The following is a 19,062-nucleotide window of genomic DNA, read 5'->3' as shown; positions in this document are numbered from 1 at the left end:
GGCCGCCAATAATTCTAGCCTATACCACGAAGACTCTGATCGTAGATTAGGAGGCTAAGAGATACACATTTAAGCTTGTTTGCATGTAGAATGGAAGTGGTTGTCAGGCACGCGTTCATAGGTGAGAATGGCGATGAGCGTCACATAGTCATCACATTCATCATGTTCTTGTGTGCGAATGGATATCTTAGAGAAGAAATAGGCTTGAATTGAATAGAAAAACAATAGTACTTTGCATTAATTCATGAGGAACAGCAGAGCTCCACACCTTAATCTATGGTGTGTAGAAACTCTACCATTGAAAATACATAAGTGATGAGGTCCAGGCATGGCCGAATGGTTAGCCTCCAAGGTCTAAGGACTAAACATCCAAAGATGTCCAAAGATGATTTCTAATACAATAGTAAAAGGTCCTATTTATACTAAACTAGTTAATAGGGTTTACAGAGATAAGTAAATGATGCAGAAATCCACTTTTGGGGCCCACTTGGTGTGTGCTTGGGCTGAGCATTGAGCTTTCATCTGTAGAGACTTCTTTTGGAGTTAAACGCCAGGTTGTAACCTGTTTCTGGCGTTTAACTCCAGAATAGGGCAGAAAGCTGGCGTTGAAAGCCAGTTTGCGTCATCTAAACTCGGGCAAAGTATATACTATTATATATTGCTGGAAAGCCCTGGATGTCTACTTTTCAACTCAATTGAGAGCGCGCCATTTGGACTCCTGTAGCTCCAAAAAATCTACTTTGAGTGCAGGAAGGTCAGAATCCAACAGCATCTGCAGTCCTTCTTTAGCCTCTGAATCAGATTTTTGCTCAAGTCCCTCAATTTCAGCCAGAAAGTACCTGAAATCACAGAAAAACACACAAACTCATAGTAAAGTCCAAAAATGTGATTTTTAATTAAAAACTAATAAAAATATAGTAAAAACTAACTAAATCATACTAAAAACTATGTAAAAACAATGCCAAAAAGCGTATAAATTATCCGCTCATCACAACACCAAACTTAAATTGTTGCTTGTCCCCAAGAAACTGAAAATCAAATAGGATAAAAAGAAGAGAATATACTATAAATACCAAAATATCAATGAAACTTAGCTCCAATAAGATGAGTGGGACTAGTAGCTTTTTGCCTCTTGAATAGTTTTGGCATCTCACTTTATCCATTGAAGTTTAGAATGATTGGCATCTATAGGAACTTAGATTTTAGATAGTGTTATTGATTCTCCTAGTTCAGTGTGTTGATTCTTGAACACAGCTACTTTATGAGTCTTGGCGGTGGCCCTAAGCACTCTATTTTCTAGTATTACCACCCGATACATACATGCCACAGACACATAACTGGGTGAACCTTTTCAGATTGTGACTCAGTTTTGCTAAAGTCCCCAATTAGAGGTGTCCAGGGTTCTTAAGCACAATCTTTTTTTGCTTTGGACCTTGACTTTAACCGCTCAGTCTCAAGCTTTTGGCTTGACACCTTCACGCCATAAGCACATGGTCAGGGACAGCTTGGTTTAGCTGCTTAGGCCAGGATTTTATTCCTTTAGGCCCTCCTATCCACTGATGCTCAAAGCCTTGGATCCTTTTTATTACCCTTGCCTTTTGGTTTAAAGGGTTACTGGCTTTTTGCTCTTGCCTTTTGGTTTTAAGAGCTTTTGGATTTTTCTGCTTGCTTTTTCTTTTTCTTTCTTTCTTTTTTTTTTGCCATTTTTTTTCTTTTTTTTTTCGCAAGCTTTTGTATTCACTGCTTTTTCTTGCTTCAAGAATCAATTTTATGATTTTTTAGATTATCAATAATATTTCTCATTTTTCATCATTCTTTCAAGAGCCAACATATTTAACATTCATAAACAACAATATCAAAAGACATATGCACTGTTCAAGCATTCATTCAGAAAACAAAACGTATTGTCACCACATCAAAATAATTAAACTAATTTCAAGGATAAATTCGAAATTCATGTACTTCTTGTTCTTTTGTATTTAAAGCATTTTTCATTTAAGAAAGGTGATGAATTCATAGGACATTCATAGCTTTAAGACATAAACACTTAAACACTAATGATCATGTAATAAAGACACAAACATAAATAAAACATAAAGCATAAAACCGAAAAACAGGAAAATAAGAACAAGGAGATTAAGGAACGGGTCCACCTTAGTGAGGGTGGCGTCTTCCTCTTCTTGAAGAACCAATGGTGCTCTTGAGCTCCTCTATGTCTCTTCCTTGTCTTTGTTGCTCCTCCCTCATAGCTATTTGATCTTCTCTAATCTCATGGAGGATGATGGAGTGTTCTTGGTGCTCCATCCTTAGTTGTCCCATGTTGGAACTTAATTCTCCTAAGGAAGTGTTGATTTGCTCCCAATAGTTTTGTGGAGGGAAGTGCATCCCTTGAGGCATCTCAGGGATTTCATGGTGAGGAATTTTCTCATGCTCTTGTTGAGGTCCATGATCTCTTGTTTGTTCCATCTTTTTCTTAGTGATGGGCTTGTCCTCATCAATGAGGATGTCTCCCTCTATGTCAATTCCAGCCGAATTGCAGAGGTGGCAAATGAGGTGAGGAAAGGCTAACCTTGCCAAAGTAGAAGACTTGTCAGCCACCTTATAGAGTTCTTGAGGTATAATCTCATGAACTTCCACTTCCTCCCCAATCATGATACTATGGATCATGATGGCCCGGTCTATAGTAACTTTAGACCGGTTGCTAGTAGGAATGATTGAGCATTGGATGAACTCCAACCATCCTCTAGCTACAGGCTTAAGGTCCGGTCTTCTATTGAACCGGCTTGCCTCTTGAGTCAACTTTCCATTGAGCTCCTTCCACACATATGTCCATGAGGACTTGGTCCAACCTTTGATCAAAGTTGACCCTTCTAGTGTAGGGGCGTGCGTTTTCTTGCATCATTGGCAAGTTGAATGCCAACCTTACATTTTCCGGACTGAAATCTAAGTATTTCCCCCGAACCATGGTAAGCCAATTCTTTGGATTCGGGTTCACACTTTGATCATGGTTCCTAGTGATCCATGAATTTGCATAGAACTCTTGAACCATTAAGATCCCGACTTGTTAAATAGGATTAGAGAGAACTTCCCATCCTCTTCTTCTAATCTCTTGTCGGATCTCCAGATATTCGCTCTTTTTGAGCTTGAAAGGAACCTCAGGGATCACTTTCTTCTTGGCCACAACTTCATAGAAGTGGTCTTGATGGACCTTTGAGATGAATCTCTCTATCTCCCATGACTCAGAGGTGGAAGAAATTGCCTTCCCTTTCCTCTTTCTTGAAGTTTCTCTGGCCTTAGGTACCATTAATGGTAATGAAAAAACAAAAAGCAATGCTTTACCACACCAAACTTAAAATTTTTGCTCATCCCCGAGCAAAAGAAGAAAGAAAGAAGGAGAAGAGGAAGAAAAATGGAGGAGAGCGAGAGAGGTGTGTATTCGGCCAAGGGGAAGAAGAAAGGGTTGTGTTGGGTGAAAAAGAAGAAGGAATGAGGGGTTTATATAGGAGTGGGGGGAGGTTTATGGTTCGGCCATTAGGTTGGGTTTGGGAGGGAAAAGAGTTTGAATTTTGGAGGTAGGTGGGGTTTATGGAGAAGAGTGGAGGGATGTGATTGGTTAAGAGGTGATGGGGAAGAGTGATTGAGGTGATTGGTGAAGGGTATTTGGGGAAGAGGGTTATGAAAAGGTGTGAAGAGAGAGAGTTATGGTAGGTGGGGATCCGGTGGGGTCCACAGATCCTGTGGGGATCCTGTGGGATCCACAGATCCAGTGGGGTCAAGGACTTAACATCCCTGCTCCAATTAGGCGCGCAAAACGCCCAAATGTAGCCTGTTTCTGGCGTTTAACGCTAGGTTGATGCTTGTTTCTAGCGTTAAATGCCAGCTTGGTGCTTTTTTCTGGCGTTAAACGCCAGACAGATGCTTGTTTCTGGCGTTTAAAGGCCAGAGTGCTCTTCCTCTAGGGTGTCCTGTTTCTTTTGCTGTTTTTGATTCTATTTTTAATTTTTTAGTAATTTTTGTGACTCCACATGATCATCAGCCTAAAAAAACATAAAATAACAATAGAAAATAAATAGATATAATTAAATAACATTGGGTTGCCTCCCAACAAGCGCTTCTTTAATGTCAATAGCTTGACAGTGAGCTCTCATGGAGCCTCACAGATATTCAGAGCATTGTTGGGACCTCCCAACACCAAACCTAGAGTTTGAATGTGGGGTTTCAACACCAAACTTAGAGTTTGGTTTTGGCCTCCCAACACCAAACTTAGAGTTTGACTGTGGGGACTTCGGTTGACTCTGAAGTGAGAGGAGCTTTTCATGCTTACTCTCCATTGTTACAGAAGGAGATCCTTGAGTGTTAAACATAAGGTTGTCCTCATTCAGTTGAAGGACCAACTCTCCTCTGTCCACATCAATCACAGCTTTGCTGTGGCTAGGAAGGGTCTTCCAAGGATGATGGATTTATCCTCATCCTTCCCAGTGTCTAGGATTATGAAATCAGTAGGAATGTAAAGGCCTTCAACCTTTACTAACACGTCCTCTACTTGTCCATAAGCCATTTTCATGGATTTGTCTGCCATCTCTAATGAGAAATTGGCAGCCTATACCTCAAAGATTCCTAGTTTCTCCATTACAGAGAGTGGCATTAAGTTTATGCCTGACCCCAGGTCACACAGAGCCTTCTCAAAGGACATGGTGCCTATGTTACAGGGAATTAGGAATTTACCAGGATCCTGTTTCTTTTGAGGTAGAGTTTGCTGAACCAAGGCATTTAGTTCCTTGATGAGCAATGGAGGTTCATCCTCCCAAGTCTCATTACCAAATAATTTGGCATTCAGCTTCATGATTGCTCCTAAATATTGAGCAACTTGCTCTTCAGCAATGTCTTCATCTTCTTCAGAAGATGAATAATCATTAGAGCTCATGAATGGTAAAAGGAGGTTCAATGGAATCTCTATAGTCTCTAGATGAGCCTCAGATTCCTTTGGTTCCTCAAAGAAAAACTCCTTATTGGTCAGTGAACGTCCCAGGAGGTCTTCCTTACTAGGATTCACGTCCTCCTCCTCCTCTTTGGGTTCGGCCACACCAAGTAAGGTAATAGCCTTGCACTCTCTTTTTGGATTCTCTTCTGTATTGCTTGGGAGAGTACTAGGAGGGATTTCAGTGACTCTTTTATTCAGCTGGCCCACTTGTGCCTCCAAATTTCTAATGGAGGACCTTGTTTCATTCATGAAACTTAAAGTGGCCTTAGATAGATCAGAGACTATATTTGCTAAGCTAGATGGACTCTGCTTAGAATTCTCTGTCTGTTGCTGCGTGGATGATGGAAAAGGCTTGCTATTGCTAAACCTGTTGCTTCCACCATTATTAAAGCCTTGTTGAGGCTTTTGTTGATCCTTCCATGAGAAATTTGGATGATTTCTCCATGAGGGATTATAGGTATTTCCATAGGGTTCACCCATGTAATTTACCTCTGCTATTGCAGGGTTCTCAGGATCATAAGCTTCTTCTTCAGAAGATGCCTCTTTAGTACTGTTGGATGCAGCTTGCAATCCATTCAGACTCTGAGAAATCATATTGACTTGCTGAGTCAATATTTTGTTCTGAGCCAATATGGCTTTCATAGCATCAATTTCAAGAACTCCCTTCCTCTGAGGCGTCCCATTACTCACAGGATTCCTTTCAGAATTGTACATGAACTGGTTATTTGCAACCATGTCAATGAGTTCCTGAGCTTCTGCAGGCATTTTCTTTAGGTAAATGGATCCACCTACAGAATGGTCCAATGACATCTTTGATAATTCAGATAGACCATCATAGAATATGTCCAGGATGGTCCATTCTGAAAGCATGTCAGAAGGATACTTTTTGGTCAGTTGCTTGTATCTCTCCCAAGCTTCATAGAGGGATTCACCTTCTTTCTGTTTGAAGGTTTGAACATCCACTCTAAGCTTGCTAAGCTTTTGAGGAGGAAAAAACTTGGCTAAGAAAGTCGTGACCAGCTTATCCCAAGAGTTCAGGCTATCTTTAGGTTAAGAGTCCAACCATATTCTAGCTCTGTCTCTTACAGCAAATGGGAAAAGCATAAGCCTGTAGACCTCGGGATCAACCCCATTGGTCTTAACAGTATCACAGATTTGCAAGAATTTAGTTAAGAACTGAAAAGGATATTCTGATGCAAGTCCATGAAACTTGCAGTTCTGTTGTATCAGAGAAACTAATTGAGGCTTTAGCTCAAAATTGTTTGCTCCAATGGCAGGGGTTGAGATGCTTCTTCCATGTAAATTGGAATTTGGTGCAGTAAAGTCACCAAGCATCTTCCTTGCATTGTTATTGTTTTCGGCCATGTCTCCTTCTTTTTTGAAAATTTCTGTCAGATTTTCTCCAGAGAGTTGTGCTTTAGCTTCCCTTAGCTTCCTCTTCAGAGTCCTTTCAGGTTCAGGATCAGCTCCAACAAGAATGTTCTTATCCTTGTTCCTGCTCATATGAAAAAGAAGAGAACACAAAAGAAAATATGGAATCCTCTATGTCACAGTATAGAGATTCCTTATGTATGTATAAGAAGAGAAGAATAGAAGAAGGAAAAGATAAAAATTTGAACACAGAGGAGAAGAGTGGGTTCGAATTTTTGAGTAGAAGAGAAGTGTTAGTAGATAAATAAATAAATAGAAGGGGGGTGAGAGAGAGAAGAGTTCGAAAATAAAATAAAATAAGAATATTTTTGTTTTTGTTTTTAATTTAAAATTAAAGTTAAAATTTGAAAATATGAAAAGGAATAAAATTAAGATTAAAATTTAAAATAATTAGTTAATGAAAAAAATTTTGAAAAAGAGGTTAGTAATTTTCGAAAATTAGAGAGAGAAAATTAGTTAGGTAGTTTTGAAAAAGATAAGAATCAAACAAAAAGGTAAGATTAATTGAAAAAGATTTGAAAATCAATTTTGAAAAGATAAGAAGTTAGATAAGAAGTTAGAAAAGATTTTGAAATTGATTTTGAAAAAGATGTGATTGAAATTTATTTTAAAAAAGATTTGAAAAAGAAATTTAAAAAGATTTGATTTTGAAAATTAAAGTTGATTACTTGACTAACAAGAAACAAAAAGATATGATTTTAAAATTTAAATATTGAACCTTTATTAATAGGCAAGTAACAAACTTTAAAATTTTTGAATCAATCACATTAATTGTTAGTAAAGATTTTGAAATTATGAAACAAAATAAGAAAAAGATTTTTGAAAATCAATTTGAAATTTTCGAAAATATGAAAGAAAAATTGAAAAAGATTTGATTTTTGAAAAAGATTTGAAAAAGATAGGATTTTTAAATTGAAAATTTGATTTGATTCATAAGAAACAACTAGATTTTAAAAATTTTTGAAAAAGTCAACTCAAATTTTTGAATTTTATGAGATGAAAAAGGGAAAGATATTTTTTTTTATTTTTGAATTTTTAATGATGAAAGAGAAAAATAATAAAAAGACTCAAAACATGAAAATTATGAATCAAAACACATAATGCATGCAAGAACACTTTGAATGTCAAGATGAACATCAAGAACACTTTGAATGTCAAGATGAACACCAAGAACTTCTTTTTGAAAATTTTTAAGAAAAGAAAAACATGCAAGACACCAAACTTAGGAATTTTCAAACTTTAGACACTAACAAATTGAAAATGTATATGAAAAACAAGAAAAGACACAAAACATAAAAATGCGAAAATCAAACACAGAAGATCATCAAGAACAACTTGAAGATTATGAAGAACATCATGCATGAGTTTTCGAAAATTTTAAGAAAATTTAAAAATATGCAATTAACACCAAACTTAAAAATTGACACAAGACTCAAACAAGAAACATCAAATTATTTTTGATTTTATGATTTTATTAATTTTTTTTGTATATTTTTCGAAAATTATTTTGAAAAAGAAAATAAGGATTTCAAGATTTTTAATAAGAATTCCAAGAATCATGCAATGTTAGTCTAAAGCTTCGGTCCAGGAAATAGACATGGCTTACTAGCCAGCCAAGCTTTCTGTGAAAACTTCGGTCCAAAACACTAGACATGGCCAATGGCTAGCCAAACTTCAGCAGATACAAATCAGGCATATAACAGCTGATTAGATGAGAGTCCAAGGACTCTTGCCATGATAAATGGAAGCCTCAGTCCAAAAATTTAGACATGGCTTGACAGCCAGCCAGGCTTCAACATATCCTGAAGAAACTCTAGAATTCATTCTTAAAAATTCTGAAGCCATAGAATAATTTATTTTTAAAAAAAAATTTTTTTGAAAATTTTTTGAAAATAAAAAGAATAAAAACAAAAACTTAAAATTAAGATAAAATTACCTAATATGAGCAACAAGATGAACCGTCAGTTGTCCAAACTCAAACAATCCCCGGCAACGGCGCCAAAAACTTGGTGCACGAAATCATTATCGTTCATTCCTTGGTAACGACGCCAAAAACTTCATGCGCACGTTCATAATTTTAGTTCTTTGTCACAACTTCGCACAACTAACCAGCAAGTGCACTGGGTCGTCCAAGTAATAAACCTTACGTGAGTAAGGGTCGATCCCACGGAGATTGTCGGCTTGAAGCAAGCTATGGTCACCTTGTAAATCTCAGTCAGGCGGATTTAAATGGTTATGGTGAATTGATAATTAAAATATAATTAAAATATAAAATAGGATAGAGATACTTATGCAATTCATTGGTGAGAATTTCAGATAAGCGTATAGAGATGCTTTTGTTCCTTCTGAACCTCTGCTTTCCTGCTGTCTTCATCCAATCATTCCTACTCCTTTCCATGGCAAGCTTTATGTAGGGCATCACCATTGTCAATGGCTACTTCCCGTCCTCTCAGTGAAAATGGTCCAAAATGCGCTGTCAAGGCACAGCTAATCATCTGTCGGTTCTCGATCATACTGGAATAGGATTCAGTAATTCTTTTGTGTCTGTCACTACGCCCAGCACTCGCGAGTTTAAAGCTCATCACAGCCATCCCTTCCCAGATCCTACTTGGAATACCATAGACAAGGTTTAGACTTTCCGGATCTCAAGAATGGCCGCCAATAATTCTAGCCTATACCACGAAGACTCTGATCATAGATCAGGAGGCTAAGAGATACACATTCAAGCTTGTTTGTATGTAGAACGGAAATGGTTGTCAGGCATGCGTTCATAGGTGAGAATGGTGATGAGCGTCACATAATCATCACATTCATCATGTTCTTGTGTGCGAATGGATATCTTAGAGAAGAAATAGGCTTGAATTGAATAGAAAAACAATAGTACTTTGCATTAATTCATGAGGAACAGCAGAGCTCCACACGTTAATCTATGGTGTGTAGAAACTCTACCGTTGAAAATACATAAGTGATGAGGTCCAGGCATGGCCGAATAGCCAGCCTCCAAGGTCTAGGGACTAAACGTCCAAAGATGTCTAAAGATGATTTCTAATACAATAGTAAAAGGTCCTATTTATACTAAACTAGATACTAGGGTTTACAGAGATAAGTAAATGATGCAGAAATCCACTTCTAGGGCCCACTTGGTGTGTGCCTGGGCTGAGCATTGAGCTTTCATGTGTAGAGACTTGTTTTGGAGTTAAACGCCAGGTTGTAACCTGTTTCTGGCGTTTAATTCCAGAATAGGGCAGGAAGCTGGCGTTAAACGCCAGTTTGCGTCATCTAAACTCGGGCAAGGTATAGACTATTATATATTACTGGAAAGCCCTGGATGTCTACTTTCCAACGAAATTGAGAGCACGCCATTTGGGCTCCTGTAGCTCCAGAAAATCCACTTTGAATGCAGGGAGGTCAGAATCCAACAGCATCTGCAGTCCTTCTTCAGCCTCTGAATCAGATTTTTGCTCAAGTCCCTCAATTTCAGCCAGAAAGTACCTGAAATCACAGAAAAACACACAAAATCATAGTAAAGTCTAGAAATATGATTTTTAATTAAAAACTAACAAAAATATACTAAAAACTAACTAAATCATACTAAAAACTTTGTAAAAACAATGCCAAAAAGCGTATAAATTATCCGCTCATCAGCTGCCAACATACTCATAGCATTGCGTCATTGTTTTCAACCTTGACAGATTACTGTAGAAAGGATAAATGAAAAATATATTAGATAAAGATTGATAATAAAAACAATCATAATTATATATAGATAATGTTACATCATTGTTATACTATATTTTAAAAAAGTATACATGTCATTAGAGTTTATACAAGCAAATGCTATCCTAATTTACCATTTGACATGATTCTTTTAAATCTAATCCATCCCTAGTCTTTATCAATAACTAGTTTTGTTCTTTTCACAGACTTACACATGACTGATCAAGAACTAAGGGAGTTAACTCTAATCGATATCGAGAACATACTCAAAGGGTACAACAAAAGTTTGAGAGATGTCCCTTCGATGCCATTCCCAGATATGGATATATGTGCACAACAGTTGATGAACGCTGGTGTAAATAGGCTGATTTGTGACGAGCTTCGGTACGATAGGCGCAAATTGACTGTAGAACATGCAGATTATATGCAGAAGCTGACAGATGAACAAAAAATAGTCTATGAAAAGATTATGGTAGCTATGAACAGTGGTGAAGGCGGGGTTTTCTTCGTATATGGTTACGGTGGTACAGGAAAGACTTTTGTTTGGAAAACATTGGCTACGGGTATCAGATCCAAAGGTCAAATTGTGTTGATGGTTGCATAAAGTGGGATGGCATCTTTATTACTTCCGGGTGGTAGGACAGCACATTCGCGATTTGCAATCCCCCTTAATCTCGATGAGTTCTCAACATGTAATATAAAATAGAATAGCCCTTTGACTAAATTGATAATAAGGGCTAAACTTATTATATGGGACGAAGCTCCCATGATTAATAGACTTTGCATTGAAGCACTTGACAGGACAATGCAAGATATTCTAAGATTCAAGAATGTTCACAGTCTCGACCAGCCTTTTGGAGGTAAGACAGTTGTTTTTGGTGGTGATTTTCGACAAATATTACCTGTGATACCAAAGAGTAGCAGACAAGACATTGTTAATGCAATAATCAATTCCTCATATATATGGGATAGTTGTAAGTTGTTGTCACTCACGAGAAACATGCGTCTCCAAGTTGACATGGATGAGGAAAGAAACAATGAGATAAAAGAATTTGTTGAATGGATTTTGGCCGTTGGAGATGGCAGGTTTGGAACATCCATGGATGAGATTGACAAGATAAAAATTCCCGAAGATATTCTCATCAATGATTGGGATGATCCTATAGTCTCTATATGCAAAGCAACATACCCTGATTTGTTTTTGGGTGCAAATTGTGTATCCTATGTCAAAGAAAGAGCCATACTTGCACCCACACTCCAAATGATGGATGAAATAAATAACTATATGATGAGTTTGAACCCAGCAGAAGCTAAAACTTATTATAGTTCCGATACTACATGTCAAACAGAGGCGAACAATGACATTTTGACATCAATACATACACCTGAGTTCCTCAAAACAATCAGATGCTCTAGAGTGCCTAACCATGAACTAACACTAAAAGTTGGGACCCCAATCATGTTATTGAGGAAGATAGACCACTCGGCAGGTCTATGCAATGGGACACGGTTGGTTATAACCAACCTTGGGAAGCATATCATAGAGGCAAAATCCTTATCAGGGAATGGTCTTGGGGAGAAGGTGTACATTCCGAGGATGACTCTAACTCCATTTGATAATAGGATACCATTTAGATTTCAAAGAAGACAATTTTCTATAATGGTTTCCTATGCCATGTCAATTAATAAAAGCCAAGGACAATCTTTGTCAAATGTAGGGTTGATACTAAAGAAACCTGTTTTCACACATGGTCAACTATATGTTGCAGTTTCAAGGGTTACACATAGGAGAGGTCTCAAGATTTTGATATGTCATAATGAGCATAAAACTACAGAAATAGACAATGTAGTCTACAAAAAAGTGTTTAGGAACTTGGCATAAAGAAAGTTCAAAACAACAACATAGGTACATCATTTAAAAATTCAGTTATATTTTCTAAATATGAGATTTGTTTTCCTGTTTCTTTTGTTCAATCTCAGTATATTTTTTAAAATTTATTCCAAAAGTTAGATAGTTGACTTACTCCTGAAGGTTGTTATTTCTTAATACAATATTAACCACAAGTCAAAACAGTATAACTTAAATAATATTTTTAATCATCAACATCTTCACTGATATTGATTTCTTATTTTTTATAGCTGAGACAAATAATGAGCAAGCTTCTGTGAGTGTGATCAAGGGATGGAGATGACCAACAGGTGATTAGAGTGATGGATTTAGAATGGAGATGGTCAAGTCACCTACAAGCTATTTTGTAAGTTTATTTAGATACAAGATATTTTCAATAAGATTTCGAGGTAATTTAAACAAATTTACCATTTAAAATATTTTGTTCAACCCCTTTTCATGAGAGATTTAGTTTAAAAATATATCAATTTGTAAACACCCATCCTATAAAAACCATAATGATTCCGTTGCATAGCTAATAAGCTACTTTGGTACATGTTATATAGAATTTTTATAACTTAGTTTGTTACCCAAATTCATTGTCATATTTAAACAAGACAACCATCATTACCTCACTTAAAACCTTGCCTGAGAGATATATCGGATTGATGCCCAGAGTAGTCAACGTATTTGGTATCCAATCAACCTAATTATTCAACAAAAAGTGACGTCCATATTAGAAGAAAAAGATCTCACGGCATATTATGGAAACCATATGTGAGTGTGGGTAATACATTATAGGATCGAATGGACAATTCTAAACACTTGAGATTACAAAGCATATTAAAATAGATTCCACAAATTTTCATATAACTTGATATAATACGTGTCAAAAACATTAGTTGAAAAGAATGACTTTGTATTTGAATTTATAAATGTAATTGTTATAACATTTTTGAGGGTGTCTTGGCGATTTGTCTTCTTTATTCAAATAAAAAAATATTATTTATTAATTTAAATTGAGATACAAAACTTTACAAATTTATATATTTAGTGTCAGTTTTGTCTTATAATGAGTGATAATTTATTAAAATACTTTTAATAATAAATATGAACGAGAAGGTATAAAGAGAAGCTTATAACTTTGATAATATAGTTTACAAAAAAATGTTTAGGAACGTGGCACAAAGAAAGCCCAAAACACCAACATAGGTAAATCATTAAAATATTCAATTATATTTTCTGAATTTGAGTTTTGTTTCCTGTTTCCTGTTTCCTCTGTTCAGTCTAAGCATTCTTTTAAATATATTACAATATATTTAAAATAATATTAACCATTCAAAATCAAAACAATATAACTTCACTTAAATCATTAATGGACATTTTGACTGATATTCTTTTCTTATCTCTTATAGCTGAGACAAATAATGCTCAAGCTTCAACGAGTGTGACCGAGGGATGGAGAGGACCAACATGTAATTAGAATAGTGGATTTGGAATGGAGAGGGTCAAGCTACCTACAAGGTTTTTTTGTAAGTTTATTTATACTTAGTTGATGAGATTTAGATACAACCTATTCTGTAAGCTATTTTCAACAATATTTCGAGAGAATTTAAACGAATTTATCATTCAAAATATTTCCTAAAGCCCCTTTTCAAGTGCGATTTAGTTTAGCGTAATAGGAATAGCCGAATTGATGATAAGGAAACTGATACGTGTTTTCTTTATTAGAAACTCAATTATGGACAAAAAACAACACAGAATCGAGATTCTCGCAAAATAAATGGCGAAACCCAACCCAAACCGCATAGCACTTATAATCATTTTACAGGTTGCTCACTTGAAACTGCAAAATTACAACCAGCAAAGGCATATAATTCCATACCTAACACTGATTATATTACCTATAAGAAAAATATTATCTATTATGAAAATGAAAAAAACACCAATCCAAGTTAATGATCAGACTATTATAGTAAAAAAATTCCATGAGAATATGCAATTTAGTTTATTCAAAGGTTTTCCCCGTACATTAACATAGATCTAATAATTTTAGTTTTCAAGTTAAATAAGAAAAATAATCTATTGAACACAGAAAGTAACGCACCTTCTTTCCACCATTTTCTTTATTTGTTTAAGCTACTAATTGAAAACACCTCTTGATTTGATCCATTCATCAAGCACTGAGTCAACTTTCCATCACAAATGACACTATTAACTTTACATTGAAAAAACAAATTTTCTTATTGTAAAGTCTATTTAGTAAACAAAAACCAAATTAGGAATGAATCATAATGTTGAGAGTTAAAACTCAAATTGTAGATCCAATTGAATAGAGCAGGACTTGAGACGGAATTGTCGGTGAAGGGAGATGCAGCCACTGTAGCAGAGGTTGGGGAAAAAAATGAGGACTTAATCACAAAATTGAGATTTCATTACCTTACCTAATCCAATAAATCTGCTCGATCACTTCTTATGTTCGTTTATATACTAAAACCAAAGTTAATAAATTATGTTTATCAAAGATTGAGACTTACAATTGGTTCTTGCAAAATTTACTTTATGACTTTGACGATGATCTAATGCGCCACCGGCGATCACCACGCACATCTCAACCCTCGGTGTCTTCTGTCATTCGAAGCCTTCTTCTGCTCGTCTAAATGTGTGTGACTGTGTGTGCCTTTGAATCGACATAAATTTTTCTTCTCCTTTGGAATTTCATGTTCTGATTCGATCATTACCGGCTTGCTTTGGAACTGATGTGAAGGCGCCAGCTGACCAACTGCTGCAGCGGCAGGCATACCAAAAAAAAAAAAGGCAAAAAGCAAAGGATACCTAATTTCAGAAATAAAAAAAGAAAAATAGAGTAGAAGGGGAAAAGATTTTTACCAGGGTTATTGGTCATCGGTAGTAGGTGGGCACTGAGTTTCAATTCCATTAATGACAAATAAGGTGTAGTAGTTGGAATATGTATTAATGGGTGTATGTGGATATCTATGTGCATATTTTTTTATCAGTAATTTAAAAAAAAAATATATGGTATTTGATTTTAAATTAAATAATATTAAAAAATGTGTGTTTCCAATCAATTATAAATAAATATAAATAAATTTTGTTTTAATTCAGCATATAATTAACTAGATGCTATCTATAGTATATAATATTATTTGGTGATAATGACATTTAATCATGCAACACAATTAAAATAAATTTAAAAAATCATCTACTAAAGAGAACAAAGACACCAAAGGTAAATTTATTGGGAGATGCTTCTATAAAGACGCATAAAACGTCTTTTTTTAAAGATATTTTTTAATAATTAAAATTTAATATATATAATCACTTAAATTATATTATTTTTGTCAAAATTAGGTCAGATAAATTAATTTGATCAGAAGATAGTGAATCAAAATTTGAATCCGTCTAAATTAATATTATTTTTTATAAAAAATGACTACAATATCTCTATTATATAAAATAACTAAAATACTCTTATTATATATATTAATTTTGAGAATCCTAAATTCTAACCATTTTCTTCTCTATTGTTATAGGGTTAGAATTTAAAGTTTTCAAAATGAATATATATATATATATATATATAATAGGGATATTTTAGTAGGGATATTGTAGTAATTTTTTATAAAAAATATTAATTTATACCGGTTCAAAATTTAATTTATTAATTTTTTTGCTAAATTAATTTGTCCGGTCTAATTTTAATAAAAATAATACAATTTAATTTATTTTGATGTGTTAAATTTTATTTTTTAAAAAACATCTTTAAAAAAAGATATTTTTAATATTTTTATTTAAGTGGTTCCAAATTTATTATAGATGTTTTAAAACTATAAGCTCAATTCTCATATGTTATCATAAAAAGGAAATTTCTTTTATAAATATACTTTTACCAAGTAATACTGTGAAGTTTGATAGTTTATTCCATTAATTAATTGGTATCACGTTTCTATTTTTACATTTATAAGTAGCATCATATACATTTTTAATTTGGTAACGTAAGATAATTGCGTACAATGAAAATTTACTAAATATATCTTCACATAGTCCGCGTGAAGTACAGGTATTTATTCTAGTATATATATATGCAAAAAAAATATAAAAAAAATAAAAAGCAGAAAAAGTCAATAACTCTTTATCAAATAACAAGAGCAAAAAGCCAACAACCTTTTAAACCAAAAGGCAAGGGTAAAAGGATCTAAGGCCTTGAGCATCAATGGTTAGGAGGGCCTATAAGGAATAAAATTCTGGCCTAAGCGGCTCAACCAAGCTGTCCCTAACTATATGTTTGTGGTGTGAAGGTGTCAAGTGAAAAGCTTGAGACTGAGCAGTTAAAGTCGTGGTCTAAAGCAAAAAGAGTGTGCTTAAGAACTCTGGACACCTCTATCTGGGAATTCTAGCAAAGCTGAATCACAATCCGAAAGGGTTCACCCAGTTAAAGTGTTTGTGGTATTTATATTTATCCAGTGGTAATATTGGAAAACAAAGTGTTTAGGGTCACGGCCAAGACTCTAAAAGCTGTGTTCAAGAATAAAAAAGAACTGAACTAGGAGAGTCAATAATATCATTTGGATTCTAAGTTCCTAAGGAAACCAACATTTCTAAGTTTCAATGGATAGTGGGATGCAAAACTATTCAGAAGCAAAAAGCTACTAAGTCCCATTCATCTAATTGAAACTGAGCTTCATTGGAAACTCTGAGATTTATTGTATCTTACTATTCTTTTTATCTTACTGTGTTTTTAGTTGCTTGAGGACAAGCAACAGTTTAAGTTTGGTGTTGTGATGAGCGAATATTTTATACGCTTTTTGGCATCATTTTCATATAGTTTTTAGAATATTTTGTTTAATTTTTATTAAGTTTTCATAGGTTTTAGTGAAAAATTCACAGTTTTGGATTAAACTTTGAGTTTGTGTGTTTTTATGCAATTTCAAGTATTTTCTGGCTGAAATTAAGGAGCTAGAGCAAAAGTCTGATTCAGAGACAGAGAAAGCATTGTAGATGCTGTCCAGATCTGACCTCCTTGCACTCGAAAGAGCATTTTGGAAGCTGCAGATGTTCAAATGGAGCGTTCTCAATAGCTTTCTAAATCTGACTTCCAAAGCTTTCTAGCAATGTATAATAGAATTGAAGGCCCAAAACTGGCATTCAACGACAGCCTCCTACCCTATTCCAGGCGTCCAGTGCCCAAAGGAGGAGCCCAGCATCCAAACGCCCAAAGAGGACCCCTAGCCTGCCTTCAATTCCCTAGAGGCCTCATAGCACGTGGATCTCATCAAAGCTCAGCCGAAACACTCACCAAGTGGGCCCCATAATTGAATTTTAGCACTAAAAGGCTATTTTACCCTTTCTTATGTAATCCTTAGTCATTAGCTTAGTATTTAAAGAACTTTTACACCTCTCATAAGGGAGATCTGCCATTTTTCATTTTGATGATTGTATTTTATATCAGTATGAGTTTCTAAACCTCCTAGGTTGAGGGGAGAAGCCCTGCTGAGTTTTATGGATTAATAAAAGTATTACTGTTTCTCTTCAATCCGTGTTTAATTCTCTGTTCTAAGATGTATCTTCGTTCTTCACCAATATGAATGCGTTGAACTGGCATAAGGTTATCACATTCTACATGGGTTCAGAGTGAGTCTTTCATCGGACAATGATGAACCACCAGCTTGATTATACATCTCTTAGACGGCTAATCCACGACTCCGTTGGGGACTTCTCGAGACACCAGTTCAGCCAAAGTATGGGGAGATTAGGGTCTCTGTGGTAAAGGCTAGAACCAAAGGCGCAACATCCTCTGATCCAAAAGATTCGACCTTATTTGTGGCATTTTGAGTAGGATCACCAAAGAGAATGGACTGCAGGAACTTCACCCTTAATCAGAATGGATCCGCACTAACCCTGGGATTCAGATCTGGAGGAGTATTGGCGGCTGCTCAAACCAGCGTCAATCACATACAGCCTGCCATGGAAGAAATCATTCACAATTGAAGAAGACAGTAATACTAAAGTTAATGCAGAAGGACAAAACATCTCCAAGCCTTAACCATCTTCCTATCACTGGTTACATTCGAATTCACAAAGTATTTTATACCCTTTTTTTCATTATTCCTTTTATGCAATCACAAACATTCCTACGTCTCCTATTTACCTGACTAAGATCTGCAAGATAACCATAGCTTACTTCAAACCACAATCCTCATGGGATCGACCTTGACTCACTCAGGTATTACTTGGACGACGCAGTGCACTTGCTTGTTCAGTTGTACGAATTGTGGGGACTCGTGCACCAATCTCCACCGAAAGTTTCTCTCCAGGGTTGAAGGTGGTGTTAGCTCATAATCCAATGTTACCTCATACAGTGAATAAAATCCTCTCTCTTGAGCACATTGAGCTACTTCATGGGAATACAGAAAAAAAATTCATAGTGAGAGGGAAGGAGTTGAAGCACTATGATCAACTTTCACCTTAGCAACAATCAACCGTTAAGCTAGTGACGTAAAAGAAGCGCTTGTTGGGAGGCAATGCAACCCTTAGTATCCTTTGATTTTATGTTTATTTTTATTTTCATTTATTTATGTTTGTGGTCATGCAAAGTGTTTGAAACACGAATAGGAGGAATCTAAAGGAAGAACAGAACTCCCTGTGGAGGATTTCATTCCAGTGCTCTAGTGCTAAATGCCAGGCTAGGCGTTCAGCACCAGAGATGGCACAAATCTCAAGGCAACTCTCTGTTTAGGTAGCGCTAAATGCCAAAGTGGGCATTTAGCGCCAAGAAGCACGAATATCGAGGAGCATTTACGTCATCACTAGTGCTAAACGCAGACTTGGGCGTTTAGCGCCAACGTGCACAAATCCCAAAGGTTACTGCCTCGCAGGGCGCTAAACGCCATGTGGGCATTTAGCGCCAGAAATGGCATCAACAGTTGAAGTGTTCCTATTTGGCCGGTGCTAAATGCGGACCTGGTTGTTTATCGTCAGCCCTCGTCCCTCAAAAAAAAATTCCTTTTTAACTGCTTCCTGCCCT

At 35.7% G+C, this 19,062-nt stretch overlaps 1 protein-coding gene and 1 non-coding gene across 2 annotated transcripts; both read left to right on the top strand.

Moving 5' to 3' along the window:
* The first annotated feature begins 5,845 nt into the window (after positions 1-5,845).
* On the top strand, positions 5,846-5,953 carry LOC112787804 (small nucleolar RNA R71). Its single transcript, XR_003195195.1, has one exon. It is a non-coding gene; the product is annotated as a small nucleolar RNA R71 (small nucleolar RNA).
* A 4,942-nt stretch (positions 5,954-10,895) lies between these two features.
* Positions 10,896-12,011, top strand: LOC112785930 (uncharacterized). Its single transcript, XM_025829354.1, has one exon. The coding sequence runs from the start codon at positions 10,896-10,898 to the stop codon at positions 12,009-12,011; it is 1,116 nt and encodes a 371-aa protein (XP_025685139.1).
* Positions 12,012-19,062: the final 7,051 nt, after the last annotated feature.

The sequence above is a fragment of the Arachis hypogaea genome, chromosome 20 (assembly GCF_003086295.3).
Source record: "Arachis hypogaea cultivar Tifrunner chromosome 20, arahy.Tifrunner.gnm2.J5K5, whole genome shotgun sequence".
Classification (NCBI taxonomy): domain Eukaryota; kingdom Viridiplantae; phylum Streptophyta; class Magnoliopsida; order Fabales; family Fabaceae; genus Arachis; species Arachis hypogaea.
Note: the sequence above shows the minus strand (reverse complement) of the source record. Positions and strands in the feature narration are given on the sequence as shown.

Bases quoted from the DNA above. Each gene is read 5' to 3' on its own strand.
- LOC112785930 (XM_025829354.1), top strand. From the start codon at position 10,896: ATGATTAATAGACTTTGCATTGAAGCACTTGACAGGACAATGCAAGAT.